This window comes from Triturus cristatus, chromosome 6 (genome assembly GCF_964204655.1).
Source record: "Triturus cristatus chromosome 6, aTriCri1.1, whole genome shotgun sequence".
In the NCBI taxonomy this organism is placed as follows: Eukaryota; Metazoa; Chordata; class Amphibia; order Caudata; family Salamandridae; genus Triturus; species Triturus cristatus.
The window spans coordinates 377,086,685-377,103,719 of NC_140589.1; the positions used below are offsets into that span (position 1 = coordinate 377,086,685).

General features: G+C 47.1%; 1 protein-coding gene across 6 annotated transcripts in view; it reads right to left on the reverse strand.

Moving 5' to 3' along the window:
- The window catches only part of LOC146817190 (ribonuclease H1-like), a 405,826-nt gene that overhangs the window by 358,388 nt on the left and 30,403 nt on the right, over positions 1 to 17,035 (reverse strand). For all 6 annotated transcript variants that reach the window (XM_085610764.1, XM_085610758.1, XM_085610759.1 and 3 more), the window contains one exon: positions 2,104 to 2,195. In XM_085610764.1, the coding sequence (XP_085466890.1) occupies positions 2,104 to 2,195 (92 nt within the window). The remainder of the gene's footprint in view (positions 1 to 2,103; positions 2,196 to 17,035) is intronic.

The following is a 17,035-nucleotide window of genomic DNA, read 5'->3' on the forward strand; positions in this document are numbered from 1 at the left end:
AGGAACACTTCTGGAGCAACAGGTTTCACTTTCCAACTAGACAGATTAATCTTGGGGTTTGGACACCTACTAACACAAACTCTGCTGCAAACAGAGCTGTGCCACCTTCCTGTTTTTCAACAACCACATGCGCTGGCACAGATTCTAGTTCACATCTGCGTATCAGTAAGCTAGCACACTACATACTCCATTCGCTCACTGTTAGAAGTAGACTTACTGGCACTCTGGTGCACCTGGTGATTACCATGAATAGGTTCCTCCAATGTGCATGCATGATTGGAGTTGTGTCGGACTGAATTGTTATATTGGTCAGACACTGGTTAACATCCTTCTTTCAGAGCGGTGCCTCCCCAGAGCTGTTGCCAGGCTGAGGCAAGGCCTCTTATCCGTAATGAACGGGTAAGACCTAATCTTTAAACTTTGTGTGCACTTTGGTGGCAGGCCGGTGACTAGGACATTCGGCTAACACCATTTTGAGGATTTATTGTTCGGAGACACATGCATTGATTCTTGTTGCTTCTGTTCCCCCACAGGTAAAACCAGTAAATCATGTACACCAAAAGTGGATTACTGGTTACGTATCTATTTTGATTACCTTTCACTAACTACTTTTCAGTCTCACATTGCCCACACAGTAGCACTTTGTCTATAGGTCCGGAAGAAGGCCGTGACACCTCTCTGGGTCGATTTGGCCAAAACATGTAGACTTGTTTCATCTGTCACATGCAGTAACCATCTTTCCACACTGCAGGTGCACGGTTTTTAATCCCAACACTAGGAGTCAGCAAATTAAGTTTACGCTCTTAGTAGTTAGTTTTAGCATCACTAACTCACACTTTGAGATTCTTCTCTGCACTAAGCCTGTTAGCCAGTTTTGGGTTTCAAATCTTGAGGATTTTAGTACATCCTTTGTAGAGTAGGAATCTTAAAACATCCCTGAGCTCATCCCTCAGTGAGCGGGTAGTAGCCCTTGGCCGGGCTAGGAGTCTCCAAGAGGAGAATCCTAGATGAAGCATGCCACATCGGTGGGGGATGGGATTTCGTCCTAATTAAATGACTCCCCCCCCACTAGCATCACGATCTCTGCTGTAGTCCCTTTTGGTATTTTTCTAGCACTTTAGACCAGAGGAGTGTGTGTTATGCCTCATACATGTACCAGGCATGATTTTGGCAAAGTTTAACAGGTACAGGGAACTGAGCAGAATTTTACAAAGGCACAGCCACCAGGCAAACATCCACACAGCCACTAACCACCACTACGTTTGTATAACCTGGAAAGAGGGGTTTGCTATTTGTGCCCTCCTGACACAAGAACCCAATTCTGATGCAGGCCTGTGTGGGAGAACGGAGAATTCCCAGTGGGGAAGCTCACTGGGAGAACAAAAAATACAAAGCTAACCACTGTGGCGCCCTGCCCATTCAAGGGAAGGGCGCCACAGTTTCAAAAGGCTTGCAGACAACTGTCACAACAATGGAGTCCACACACTAGTAATCCAGAATATGAACAAAATAGTGGTCATTTGTAGTGTCTGAATAGTTTGCAAAATCACACATTTGCATATTTGGGTTCCATCTGATCGAAACTGAAGTGATAGCAAGATTTAATAGTGCAACTGTGACTATAGCAGTGTCTCCACCTGAATGAGGAGGGACTCATTCAGGCAGAGTTATAACTGCACGACAATGGGGTGAGCACATCTTCCTATAGAAGATAAACCAAGATAAACCACTGACAAAAGTAAACAATCCCCTGTACAAGTCAGAGGTTTTAAGAAGACTACAACTTGTGAGTCATTGGGAATTGAATTTTAGGAAATGTCAAGAATTTGTATAGTAGGGTTTATTTGGTTATGCAAGTAATGTTTCACTTAGAATAGGCCATAATCTCCACTTGGTTATGTACAGTATACAAGACATCAACAACATAAGCAGATAAAAGGGCAGGATGAACACATAACAGAAGTGTATGTAAATTCCATGTTCGCTTAAAAAGGCCATGTACTAGTCAACTGACACCAAATACTGAAGTACTAAGCATTTTTAAGTCTCCCTTCAAGTAATACATGTTAAAGCTATCTGCTCAAGCACAGCAGAGACACTCACCCCGATTCACAAAATCCCATGCACCTTCTGAAGAGTCAAACTTCTTATACTTCGCATTAGAATACTGGTTCACTTGCTCTGAACATTCATCCCTGAAATGCAAAAGGGGTTACTATTTAGATATCCAATGGCTTACAGGCATTAAAACCATCGCAAAATATTCCTTCCACTTAAATTTTACTGAAATAGAATTGCTGCTCTAAATCAGTGTTCAGAAAAGGAATATGTTAATTACCTGTGTATACTGGCCCACAGCTATGAAAACTTCTGCCATCTAGTTGTGGGCCTGGAAAGGTTCAAGTTCATATTCTTATTTGCAGCTCCTAAATGACCCAGCCAGAAGTCTCCATAAAGTCCACAATACATTAGAAGACACTCCACACAGATTCCTGCCCACCTTTTCCTCAGCACTCCGTCCATCTCCTTGTGTTTGCTTTGTTCACCCTAAGTTGGCAGAGTATTCCCAGACGTGGGTCCCTTGCTCACTTTGCCACTGGATTCAAGCTGGCCTGGCGGATGAGTGTTACCCAGAAACCGATACCAGGATGCTTGTTTCCGGTTAAGGGAAGACCTGGCACAGTGTCAAGACTTATTTGGGTCTGAAAGGAGGTGACGAAGTGATCTAAAGAATGAGGATTGATTCAACCCATTTATGTGTGTGTGGGTGGGGGCGGTGGGGAGAGAGAGAGAAGAGTGTCTGAAAAGTTTCAGCGCTCCGTCCATCATCTCCTTGTGTTCACCTTTTCCCAGGCCCAATTTCATGTGTGCATACCCATGAAAAAAGGAAGGTCAGATGTCACTACAGATTTAATGTTTCGGACACCAAACTAAAACGTAGGACACTCGTTACTGGAAAATACAAATTCATTAAAAAATAAATTCAAGTAACAATTCTATAGATGCCTTGTTGGACCTGCCCCTCTCTAAACCTTTTAGCTTTACCCACCGCCTGTTTTTCTGAATAAGTAGGTTTTTACTTTTAGGACACTGTACCCTTTAATACTGCTAGCCAGAGATTAAATGTTTGTGCTCTCTCCCTAAAACATGATCAAATTTGGCTTATGTTTAATTGGCACATTTAAGTACAAATCCCTAGTATAAAGAACTACTTGTAGCCAAGGACTGACAAATTAAATGCTGCTAGTGGGCCAGCAGAACACACCATGCCCTAGAGTAATCCTTTACAACATGCATCTGCCTGCAGTGTAGTTTAACCTGCCATTTCAACCTAGCAAAATAAATATTTTGCCAGACCTAAACCATCCTTTTTAATGCATAAAAAAAAAAAGTCACCCCCAAGGTAGGCGGTAGATGCCCATACGGCAGGGTGCACTGTATTTAAATAGTAGGAAATGCGTTCTTAGGTTTTACATGTCCTGGTAGTGAAATCTCCTTAAGTTGTTCATTACTGTAAGTACCAACTCTTCTATTGGCTAACACAGAGTTACCTTATGACTTTTCTTTAGTGCCATCTTTGGACTGGGAACAGGTAGAGCTATCGTGTTCAGACTTTAATTCAGAATGTATTGTAATATAATGGTAAAGTCGGATTTCAAGTCACAATTCTGAAAATGCAGTTTAGAAATTTGCCATTTTGTCCTAACCATGTGTGCCTCTGAGAGTGTGCTGTATCACATGACTGTATAGCCCTGCTGTTGAGCTTTGTGCAGTCCTCCCAGAAAGTGAAACAAAAGGGGAATAGGCATTATTAGAATGACATCCCGACAGGATTACTGGGATGGAAGTAGTTTCATTCCCCACTAACACTTCAAAAGGCTAGTCTCCAGCACAAAGGAAACTTACAATAGCCTTTTGTCACCGCAGACTTCTTGACACCTGGACAGGGGAAGGGAAGAACTTTCTAGAACCAGATGTGGGGGTAGTACAAGGAATCACCCCACTTCATAAGGATGGCACAAGGTATTAATACGAGACCCTTAGAACATCTGTTCGTAACAATCCTGGACCTGTGGACATTACAGAAGGACTGCCCTGCTCTCCGAGAAGGAAGACTGGACTGCTACCATCATCCCATGCTAACCTGAGTGACTCGAAGGGTCAGTTGACGGACCTTCATTTTTTGACAAAAATGAAACAGAAGTAGAATTTGAGGATAGAGGAAACCTTAGCGGCTAGCTGAATAAAAAGTAGTGTCTTCAGCTTTTTCCTAAAACTAAAATGGCTAGGTATAATTCCGATGGCTAAGACGCTATCATTCAAAACACTGGGTACATAAACAAAGGCGGCTTGTTGCCTAGTATTTCTCCTCTTCTGGCACTTCCTTTCCAGTCTGATGGGGTTCTGGTTGCACGCAAATCAAAAGCCTCCAGAGATGAGCCGGTCAGCCAGATAGGCAGATGTTCAGTCAGATCCTCTTTGTAGATGATGGAGCCGGCACTGAAGTAGAGATCAGAGTGGGGGTGATGTAATATTTAAGGCCCTTGAGACTTATTGCGGTGCTTAAACTCCCTTTGAGCGCAGACCAGTCTGGAGACAAAGCAGAGCGCCCACCACAGAGATGCAGAAGTAAGAACCTGAACAGCAGTTTCATTTCTGGAGGGTTTTCATTCAAGAGCGAATCCAGGTTTTTTTTAGGGACAGCATATGAACAGCAACCAAATAAGATGGCCAACGCCTAGAGAGCCTCAGAGCTCAGCCCAATATATCCCACAAGAAATCTGTTCATCTGCAAATATCCAATATTGATCCCTCTCCCTTACCAGTGATGTGAAGGTGTGCAAGAGCAAGGAGGTGAAGACTCTTGCCCTTCTCCAGCGAGATCTGGGACCCATTTAGTCACTTAAACCAACCTCAAAAACTGAGCCCAGTGAGAAACGGAACATGTCCAAGTAAGAGGAAGCAAGACCATGGGCTGTGCCTGCAGGCTGACAGGAGACCAGGGCAGCAGCAGTGCTTAATTGGAGCCTGTGGTTTCCAGTGCTCAGCACCGGCTCCAGCAACAGTCCACCACGGTGTTTAATTTTCAGATGCACAACAACGGTGTTTATTAAGACAATATACATTGAAAATGAATCGTACTAGCCTCACGCCATTATAGCTTTGCAGGACGTAAAATAGTCTGAATGGTCACACTTGTAGAAGCGAGATGGTTAGGTGTTATGTTGGTAATGTCATTGGCAGTGCTAGCAGGGGTAATGGGTAGTGCAAGCTGCAGGTAGGAGCCTTCCGAGAAGGGCCCTAGCACTTAGTTTTTTTACAAATTAAGCACCGAGCAGCGGTGGAGAAAATCTTGGCCCCTGCTGTGAACTGACTCAAACAGAGCGGCGACGAACATGCCAGCCCTCTGAGGGAGAGGCAGCAACAGACCTGTGAACAAAAAGCAGCTGGAATCCAGATAGCTAATTCCCCCTGGTTCCAAGCCAGCCCCCGGAAGGCTTGCCATCAGTGATGAAGGAATTGGGAAAGCTGACAGGCTACCGTGGGAACTAAGCACTGATATTGCCAGAGGAACGAGAAGACATTCCGTGGAAGCAACAAGGAGTACTAGCCAAGCCCTCTAGAAACCCCAGCAACACAAATTTTCATCAGTAAAGCTGGCAGACCATGGATGCCACAGATCCAGAAGATTGGAGCAATCTGCTGGGATGGCCTCTAGCGCCAAATTTATTCAAACTCCAAATAACTCTGAATTTCAAGTAGTGGAAGAGGGCCTGGTGGCGTTATGGAAGGACAGTTTCAGGATATGATGTACCAGGGCTAACTACAGAAAGATAGTTTTGTTCAAATTGACTACTAGATACATGTAATGGATTAAACGAAACCATGTAATGTAAAGTATTTGTTATTGTAACATGTAACCTAACAAATACAAAAGAAAATTATTGCAAAAGAGCAAACGGAGTGAGACAAGAGATAGGTATGCTATACACCCACAATAGAACAATGTGATAAATATGTATATGCGTGTAACAAAGTAAAAGATGAGACTAACTGGTAGAACCCAGTCAGCATATTTTTAGGTAGACCAGCGACTAACTTTTAGAGCAGTTGTACTGGTGCAAACAGACACTCCAGAATATAAAAAAAAAAACACAAACAAAAAATAACACGAACATGAAGGTGCATCTGCTTAAGGAAGACTTCATAACGTGGACTGACATGGTGAAACAAACACAGCACACCGATTGTAACCAAAACAGAAGTTTAATTCTGAAAAACAATGGTTGAGAAACTACAAACCGAAACTCCTGCAAGCTTGCCTGAAAGATGCAGATGGGAGGTTGAGACCAATAACTGGTTGGTTTCCAGGAAAAGCAGAAGAACAGAGTGTTGCCATGAATATATAAGAATGGATAACTATGGCCCTTAAGCCAAAAGGGCACTCAATTCTTTTTAAGAGCAATAGCATACAAAGAGCATGGTCAATTGCCAAAACCATGTACCCTTCAACTGCGACTATAGAAAGGCTTTTTACACAATCGACATTAGGCAGCCTGGAAACATGCCACTGCAGCATGGAGATCAACCATCATTTTTCAGGATTTCACCTTACCAGTAACAAATGCAAAGATGCAGCCAAAAAGGCTTGCATAAGAAGGACCTGAAATGTGACACTTTTCCCAGTACAACTACGTGGTATGTCAGACAGGAAGACATTTTAGTTCATAGGTCATGAAGCGACGTGGGATAGGGTTGGCACCCTCCATCAGCCCAAGGAGAATGGGCTGCAGATTGGCAGGGACCAAATGGAGAATGAGAAAAATTGAAAGAGGATGGATGGGGAAATACAAACATCATAAAGGCACAAACCGATGACTGAGAAGGGTGTGGCTTACCAAATAAACCAAGCACTGCAGGTTCCTAAAGGTCCAGAACCAAACTTGTTAGATGCCAACGGAATTCCTGGCAGCAACTCTGAATCAGAGCCCACATTGTTGGCAGAGTGAACTGCCTGCGCGATGGAACATACATACAAATATTTTTTTTGCAAATTTTATTTGGCCTAGTGGGAAATATCAATACTCAACTCAACAGCAGAAATAAACTCAGGGAAAGAAGTCCAGCTTTATACTCATTACAAAGGATGGTGGATCAGTTTGTGTATCACTAAAGCACAAAAGATTCCAACTGTAGGTCTGAAATACTAATCTCTGAAATGTTCACTGTGATGGTAATCCAACCCTTGCACTTTCTCTCCTTAAATTAACTTACATTGATATGCTTTTTATTGCCCCATTTATAGAACATAGTGTACCTATTTTAAAGTAATATGAATGGTTTTACTGTATATTTGTTGTCGAAATGCATTAAGGAAAAATAGAAAGTAAGACAGATCAGCGGACATTGTAATTAAGTAGGTAGGAGCACTTAGAGGACCCTTAGCTGAAGTTTTTGCCCACCTTCTCTATTTCGCAATGTCATTGGGACCCTATGAAGTGGGGTCCGGCGAGACAGGATAGTGTTTGGTTATTAATTCCTTACTATGCACCAAAACGTTTGAAACCAAATGGATTTTATTGCATCGCTTTTATTATTGTACTCATGATCTTTACTTTTTTAGATCGAGGATGACTGAATGATCAAAGAGACAAGTATCTCCCGCACGGTGCACGAGACAAGAAAAAAAAAAAGAGAAATCTCAACTAAGCTTATTACTGCATCAAATACCACCAGGTCAAGGTGAAAAAAAACATGTACGGACATCCCAGGACAAGAAAGAGTATCTAGCTTCTACCAGATATCAAAAAGGTATGAATCCCTAGCCAATAAGAAATTCCCAAAGGCAGCCCTACCCATTTCCCGGGACTTTGGCCCTCAACAATCCCACAGTGCCCTGCTCTGCCAAAATGGCAATCTTTCTTTCATTGGTCAGAGTTCTGGTCACACCCCAGAGGTGTGTCAAGGGAAATTATTAACTACATTTGCAAAACTAGTTCTGGGACAGGTTCCCCTCACTGGAATTGGTGCCATTCTGGATACTTAGACAACAGTAAGGACAGGCAGAGGTGTGGGTTATATCTGCTTGTGACAGGGGCTGCCCCCATGAAACCTGAACAGTTGATCAGACCATCTCCAGTGCCATCCAATCAGGAGAAGGTCACAACTCTCAGCCAAGGCCCTTTTGTTCCTTTTACGGAGAAATTCACACCTCCTAGCAGGCTGGCCGAGAACAGTTAATGATTGTATCAGAAAGGGCTTTTAGGCAGGAAAATGCCAACTTTCTAAAAGTTGCATTGCCAAAAATAGGGATTTAAAATAAAACTTTTCAAATCAGATTTTAAATTCCTATAAAGTCCTTGAATCATAGGTCTAGTTATTCCCAAACTAGAAGCTATACAATATATGGCGTTGAGAAGTTGGCCTGGTATATGCGGTCCACTAAGTAAAGTGGGCACCTTGCACCAGTCCAAACCACCCTTATGATGATTTAAGAGGTCAAAGATAATCTTAGACCACTATCCAAGTGGTAGCTGTGGAGAGCAGCCTTCAGGCTTAGTCTTGAAGGAATATTAAGCAGCTTGTTTTACCAGAATGCAACCTTACAGTATTGGTTAAATGAAAGGAGAACCACACACTAGTTATAAAAATATGTATTTATTAATATAACTCTAGTAGACACAGTATTATCTACACAAAGATACTCACAAAGCACACAATACTGTAGAAAACAATAGTATATAACACGAATACACAGTGGGCCCCAGAGGGGACCAAACCATATTGAATATGCTACTTCCCAGTATGCATCTGTTCTTGGCATGTAGGGCTGCTGACATTCATATCTGTGCATAGATCGCCGCCTAGTGTTGGGTCCGGATGTTTGCACGTTGTTGTCCTGGAAGAGTCTTCGAAGTATCCTGGGATAGGTAACTCCTCCCCTGGACTACAGTGCGCATGGGCATCCTCTCCATCCTTAGATTGTTTTTCGCCATTGTGGCAGTGATGGAGTAGATACAGAAAAGTGATGACCATGCTTACAGTAATTCTGAGAGCTGCAGCTGCTACAGGCGCCGGGGAGGAGGGTGGGCGATATGAATGTCAGCAGCCCTACATGCCAAGAACAGATGCATACTGGTAAGTAGCATATTCAGTTCGAGGCATGTGGGCTGCTGAATTCATATCTGTGCATAGAATATATAGCAGTGCCCTCTTATTAGCGGCGGCTACCCGTGCCAGCTGCAGCGGTCTGAAAAAGAGTTTTGAGAACAGCCTGTCCTACAGCTGCCTGCTGTTTTGATTGCACATCTACACAATAGTGTTTGGTAAATGTGTGTGTAGTGGACCAGGTGGCTGCTCTACATATGTCATGCAAAGGAATGTTTCCTAGGAAAGCCATTGAGGCCCCTAACTTACGTGTTGAGTGGGCTCGTGGGGGAATCGTTAATGTGCGTTTAGCCTTTCGATAGCAAATTTGAATACATTTAACGATCCATCTGGCTATTCCTGCTTTGGAGATAGCGTACCTTTGTGGTGTGGGGCAAAGGCAACGAAAAGTGGTTTTGTTTTCCTAAAGGGTTTGGTCCTGTCGATATAATACATGAGGGCCCTTTTGACATCTAGTGTATGGAGTGCCCTTTCTGCGACAGTTTGTGGGTTTTGGAAGAAAACGGGCAGTTCAATGGTTTGATTCATGTGGAACTGCGATACCACCTTTGGCATGAATTTGGGGTTGGTACGTAGTACGACCCTGTTGGCGTGAACCTGTATAAATGGCTCTTGAACGGTTAGTGCCTGGAGTTCACTAACTCTTCTCAAAGAAGTGATCGCTACTAGGAAAGCTACTTTCCAGGTAAGGAATTGAATCTCGCATGAGTGTAGAGGTTCAAAGGGTGGACCCATCAGGCATGTGAGGACCAAGTTGAGGTTCCACATCGGAGCCGGTGGGTGGCTTGGTGGAATGACTCGTTTGGGTCCTTCCAAGAATGCTTTGATGGCAGGCACTCTGAATAGAGAGAGGTGCTGCCTGGTCTGCAGATAAGCTGATATTGCGGTCAAATGGACACGTATAGAGGTGTACGCCAGATTGCATCGGTATAGGTGTAATAGGTAACAAATAATGTTTTGGATGGATGCATCTAGCGGGTTAATGTCATTATTATTGCAATAAATGACGAACCTCTTCCATTTTGCCGCATAGCAAGCTCTGGTAGTGGGTCTCCTGGCCTCCTTAATGATGTCCATACAGTCAGGTGGCAGGTTTAGGTAGCCAAACTCTAGGACTTCAGGAGCCAGATTGCCAGGTTCAGCTGTTGCGGATCTGGGTGCTGAATCTCTCCATGGTTCTGCGTCAAATGCTCGGGTTTGACCCGCAGCCTTTGATGCGGCACCACGGAAAGTTCGAGAAAGGTGGTGTACCACGGCTGGCGTGCCCACGTTGGAGCAACCAGGACGAGCGTCAGTGAGTGTTGACGCAGTTTGCGTGCCACCAGCGGTATCAGTGGTGCTGGGGGAAAAGCGTACGCAAATCTGCCGGACCAGTTCATCCATATCTCATTGCCCTGCGACTGCGGATGTGGGAACCTGGCGGCAAAGCTTTGGCATTTTGCGTTTTCGCTTGTTGCGAATAGGTCTATCTCTGGATGACCCCACTGCTGGAAGTACGGTTGGAGTACTGATGGGTGTAACTCCCACTCGTGCATCTGGTGGCTGTGTCTGCTGAGCAGATCCGCCATCTGGTTGTCCTTGCCGGGGAGGTGTTCTGCCATGAGGAACATGTTCCTTTGAATGGCCCACTTCCACATGCTCTGAGCCAGATGAGACAACTGTGGAGAGTGTGTTCCTACCTGCTTCTGTATGTAGTACATGGCAGTCATGTTGTCCGTCCGGATCAACACGACTTTGTTGCACAAGTGTACTTTGAATGCTTTCATAGCGAGGAAGATTGCCATCAGTTCTAGAAGGTTGATGTGCATCTTCTTTTGTTGTTGTGTCCATAGTCCCTGCACTGTGTAATGGAGTACATGAGCTCCCCATCCCTGGAGACGCGTCCGCCGTCAGTATTATCTGTGGGACAGGCTCTTGGAACTGTCGGCCCTTGCAAAGGTTGTGTGGATTCCACCAATGCAGAGAGTTGTATGCCCGACCGCTCACCAACACTAGGTCTTTCAACTGTCCTTGAGCCTGATTCCACTGACGTGCTAAGCACTCCTGAAGCGGGCGCATATGTAGTCTCGCGTGGGGGACTATGAAGATGCAGGAGGCCATCATGCCTATCAACTGCATGAACACTCGCGCGGGAAGGGAGTGTTGTGGTTTGAACTTGGAAATCAGCATTTGCATGCTGTTGATTCTCACTAAATTTGGCTGAGCTGTGGCCGCCAGAGTGTCTATAGTCGCACCGAGGTACTGTTGTACGTGTGCGGGCTGTAGATGGGATTTTGGGTAATTTAGTGAGAACCCCAGACTGTGAAGGAGGTGAATGGTGCGGGACATGTGGCTGGCACATTGCTGGGCTGACTTCGCTTGAACGAGCCAGTCGTCCAGGTAAGGGTAGACGTGTATGTGCTGCCTCCGTAGATGTGCCGCCACAGTAGCTAGGCACTTTGTAAACACCCTTGGTGCCGTTGTCACGCCGAAGGGAAGGACTTTGAATTGGTAGTGCTGCCCTTGAACAGTGAACCTGAGGTATTTTTTGTGTGATGGGTGAATGGTATGTGGACATACGCATCCTTGAGGTCCAGTGTGGCTAGAAAGTCTCCCTGCTTGAGCAGAGGGAGGACTTGCTGTAGAGTGAGCATGTGAAAATGCTCGGAAAGAATGTATCTGTTTAGGGGTCTCAGGTCCAATATAGGTCTGAGTGACCCGTCCTTTTTCGGTATTAAAAAGTACAGGGAGTACACCCCCGTACCTTGCTCGTGGACGGGTACGACCTCTATTGCGCCTTTTAGAAGCATACTTTGCACCTCCTGCTGTAAGAGCGTTAAGTGCTCTGAGGACATAGGACGGTTTTTTGGAGGTATTGTGGGTGGAGTGGAGGTTAGTTCTAGACAGTAACCGTATTTGACAATATCTTTGACCCACCTGTCCGTGGTGATGGAGTTCCACGTGGACAGGAACCTTTGTAGCCTTCCCCCGACAGGTGTTATGTGGTCGGGAGGAAGGGAGAGGGCGTCACTGCTTGTTCTTGGGGGAGGACCTGGTGTTGCCGTAGCCGCGTCCTCTGCCCTTTATACTGGAGCCCCGATATCCACCCCGGGTGTTTTTATCGTAGGTGGTTTGTGTATTGCCCTTGTTGTATGTTTGCTGTGACCCCTGTCCTCTACCTGCTCCTCTATTACCGGGGCGACGAAAGGAGCCGCTCCGAAAGGACTGAGTCTGGAGAGCCCCCATGGACTTTGCAGTGTCCGTGTCCTTCTTTATTTTCTCTAGGGTGGTGTCAACCTCCGGGCCGAATAAATAGTCGGGGTTGACAGGCTGGTTGAGTATGTTGTTTTGCACCTCAGGTTTGAATCCGGAGATTCGTAACCATGCATGTCGTCGCAGCATGACGCTAGTGTTTATGGCCCTGGCAGCTGTGTCTGCGGCATCCAGCGCGCACTTGATGGATGAGTTTGTGAGGAGCTGTCCCTCCCTGATGAGGATCTCTGCACCTTCTCTGTATTGGTCAGGGAGATGTTGGATTAGTTACTCTAATGTGTCGTAGTGCGCTCTATCGTAGCGAGCGAGGAGTGCTCGAGTATTGGCAATGCGCCATATGTTGGCTGCCTGGGCGGCAACCCGTTTGCCAGAGGTCTCTAACACCTTGGACTCTTTGTCCGGGGGAGGAGCGTCACCTGTTGTTTGCGAGTGTGCCCTCTTGCGAGCATTCGCAACGACAATGGAATCCAGAGGTAATTGGCCTCTGATGTAAGTAGGGTCCCCAGGCGCTGATCTGTATTTGTCGATCCTGGGGTTTATCACTCTTGCCCTGGTGGGTTCCTTGAAGATGTCCTTTGCTGGTTTGAGGACACCCTTCAACATGGGTAGAGTTTTTATATTCCTTTCTGAGGATGCAAAAGTATCCATAAGAAAGTCGTCCTCGACGGTGTCCGAGTGAAGTTGCACCCCATGATTGGCCGCAGCACGTTCAATTAGAGCGTTGAACGCTGCTGTGTCCTCTGTGGGAGATGTTTTTGCTCCATAGAGTTGCGGGTCTTGTGCATCCATAGGTGCACCTGGGTCCACAGGGTCATCCCAAGTTTGATCAGGGTCCTGTTGGCCGTCAGGGTCCATGTCTCCGGGGTAGGGGACTTGGTCACCCATGTAGTCCACCAACGCATCCGTGTCGGAGTGTGTGGGAGAGAAGGATTGTGGATCCCGGTAGGGTGAGTGGAAAGGTTCGTAAAGAACTTGTTCTGAAGCCACAGGCAGCTTTCTTTTAAGTGGAATCCTGAAGGAGTCCAAAGCCGGCTCCGAAGTTATTTTCCGTTTGTGGATAATCATCCTGCCGGCGTCGATTATATGCGATGGAGACGTCTCCGCAGAGCGTTCGGCAGGCGTGATCGTGGTATGGGTCACCCGTGTCCTGATTTGGAACAGTTTCGGGGCCGTGGATGGTGGCAGGCCAAAAGTAATGTTGGCTGGTGTCGAAGAGGCTGCTGGAGCTTTAATTGGTTCGGAGCCAGACGTGTCCTGGAGGACCATTTTCTTTTTGGTGCTTTGCGCAGCAATGGGTCGCGTCTGGAGCGCCCTTGAGTCTTTTGCACCGACCGGTTCTGTTGAGGCGGTCGTGGATTTTTTCGGTGCTGGTGGGTAAACGAGTCGAGGGGCGGGAATGTCCGTCGACTTCTTCGATGAGTGTGGCTTTGGTGTCGCCGTGGAAGCGGTGTGAGACGCAGCAGGCTGTTTGACCTTTGGGGTCGGAGTCGATTGCGTCGGTGCCGGGAGCCGAGCAGGGTTGGTGGTACCGAAGGCCTTCTTCCTCATGTCGACTCAGACGTCGGCCGCTTCGAGTTCGGCACCGAAGTTTCGTTTGGTGCGCTCGGTGCCGATGTGTTTTGCTGGCGTCGAAGGTGTGGAGGGCCTCGATCCGACCAGCGCCACTTTCGGTTTCGGTTTCAATTGAACCAATACAGCTTTCGGTTTCGGTTTTGAAGAAGGGAAACCAGCCGTTTTGGGCATTAATGGCTGCCGCTGAATGTTCGAGGCCGGGCCCGAAGAACTGTGGGATAGGTCTTGGGTAAGGCCCGAAGGCGATCCCTCGACCAGAGCCATAGACTGTTGCACTGGGCTTTCTTCAGTCTGAACGGGTAGGCCTTGCTAGTCACCGGAGCTACTCTCTTCGGCCCCTAAGGCCTCATTGTAGTCTCCTACCTCGGTGTCGTCTTCATCTCTGCGAAAGAGTGTTTAGTCGACGTCTTCCGATCCGGAGTCATGTTCGGAAACGGGACTGGAGGGTAGGTTCTCCACTTCTTCGACATCTTCGGTCTCGGCGTTGAAGATGTCGGCCGGGGCCGGTGCCGCTTGCTGCGCCGCTCGTCGATTCCGTAGAGTCTTCTTGGATCGAAATCTGGCACAGGCCATGCATGTAGATTAGTCGTGATCCGGTGAAAGGCATTTGTTGCACACCGGATGGACGTCGACGTGGGGATATTTCGCATTGCATACCGGACACCTCTTGAATGGTGTCCTCGATTCCATCGTTGATGTCGAATCGACGGTCGGGTAAGATGCGAAAGTTTGTTCTGGAAGTTAGTAAACTAACAAAGATACTATCGATACCGATCGAGAACAGTACCGACGTGAACTAAAGGCCTTTTGGCCTGAAAAAAGATTTTCCTAACTTGAGTCAAGATAGCACATCCGAACCCAATGGCGGAAAAAAACATCCGAACCCAATGGCGGAAAAAAAACAATCTGAGGATGGAGAGGATGCCCATGCGCACTGTAGTCCAGGGGAGGAGTCACCTATCCCAGGATACTTCGAAGACTCTTCCAGGACAACAACGTGCAAACATCCGGACCCAACACTAGGCGGCGATCTATGCACAGATATGAATTCAGCAGCCCACATGCCTCGAACACTACAATAGTGATGCAAGAACCATGACTCGAGTCAAGACAGTGTTTAGAGGACGTAGAGTCGCTGGGAGCCCAAGGAACCACCCATGGTGAGTAAATAGGGACCACACGTAGGACTGGTGGAGTATGGGAACACGATCACGTGTTCCGTACAATTTTATGGGAAAGTTGTGGTTGAAGTTTTAGAGTTTAAGGACCCTTCTCAGGGGACTTAGAAGAAACCCTGTGGAAGTTAGAAGGTTGGAGAGCCACCCCACCCATGGATACCGTAGTACCAGAGTTACCTATCCCAGGGGAGTCGGGCGCATAGGTCTGAAGTGGTGTCGGAAACCGCTGTCGATCTCAATGGAGGGCTTCGAATAAGAAGAGCCACTGCTTGAAGGAAGAAAAGTATCCATTGGATTCCAAAAGTGGATTCTGGTCGAAGAGTACATGAAAGCAGAGGGGACAGAGTGTCGGTCACTCAGGAGTGACCAGGGGCTCTGAGGACGAATTACCACCAACGTCGGGTGCTTTGAGTTTCTTTTTTTTGACTCTGCAGCTACAGGGGCCAGGAGACGCTGAAAACGTCCTGAAGCCAGTTACAATCTGTCCCGCGAAGGATGTGGAATGCTGGAGGGTCGGTGTACGGCGGGAGCAGTAGCACGCCTGGGCAGCGGCAACCCACGCAGAAGGTCAGGAAGGGTTACGGTTCAGACCAGCAAGGTCCAGAAGACTCACCAAGCATAGGGGTGTCAGGGCAAGTCTGGAGTAACTAGGGGAGCTCAAGAAAAGCAAAGTCGACCCTCAAGTGGACTCACGCAGTAGGCATAGGATTTCACCAAACAGCAGCCCATGGAGCACTATGCGTGAGGAGGCCGGAGTTCTTGTTAGGAAATGGTGCCAGAGGTTGGGGCTACTCGGCGCTCAATGCACTTGCTCAGGAAACGCCAACAAGCATATGCACTAGCAAATGAACGCGGTGCACAGGGGTACGGGTATTGCAGCCCCCACAAGGGATTCTGTCCTCAAACTTGGTAAGAAGGCATCTCCAACCTAGAGGAACGTAGGGACCCACCTCCTGTGTTGCTGGAGCCTTCAGAGTCCGTAGGAGCTCAGGAGCAGAAGACCAGTCAGTCATGAAGTGGTGCCCGTGGATGCAGGGGAGTGACTCCTTCACCCCAAGGAAGATAACTTCAGTCGTCGTTGATGCCCCACAGGTCCTGCACAGAGCCTGTATGGTGCACGGGCAGACGATGCTTTGGACTGAGGGGGAGACTGTAAGAAAGGGACATATTTCTTGTATGGTATGCCCCCACTTTTTGCTGAATTGCTGATGTACTTCGAGTGTGCCCTGCCAATCAGGTGCCCAGGGCCTGTGTTCCTTCCCTAAAACTGCATTGAAGCCTAAACCCAATTTGCATCTCTGGCCACATATCAGCCCCTGGTAAAGGGTACCATAGGTACCCAGGGCACTGTGACAAGAAAAGGACCCTAAGGGCTGCAGCACTCATTGTGCCACCCTTCGAGGCCCTGTACCCTGACACACACACTGCCTTTGCAGGCAGAGTGTCTTGGCGCAGAACAAAACAGTCTACATGGCACACACCCCTGTGTCCATGCCCACAAACACACTGCCCTGGCATACCTCAGTCACCCCTCTCGCTGGGTGCACTATGCCAGTGGTGTGGCTACTGTGGAAATATGGATTTTTCTGGTCAGTTATGTCCCCTATCTTGGACCCCAACGGTTCTATGTGCATGTCACAAGTACATGTATGTTCCCTCCAGTTCCAGTTATGAAGACGCAAATACATGTGCGTCCACCGCCAACATGTCCTCTGTCAGATCCGCCATGAATAGGCCAGATATTCCATTCCTAAGTATGAAAGGCCACCGGCTTTATATGGTTCACTTATGCCATTTTACAGTCCAGGCAAGTAGGCCCTGACTCTGTCATCAAACTCTTCTTGCCTTCTGCCTCTGAAAGCTCC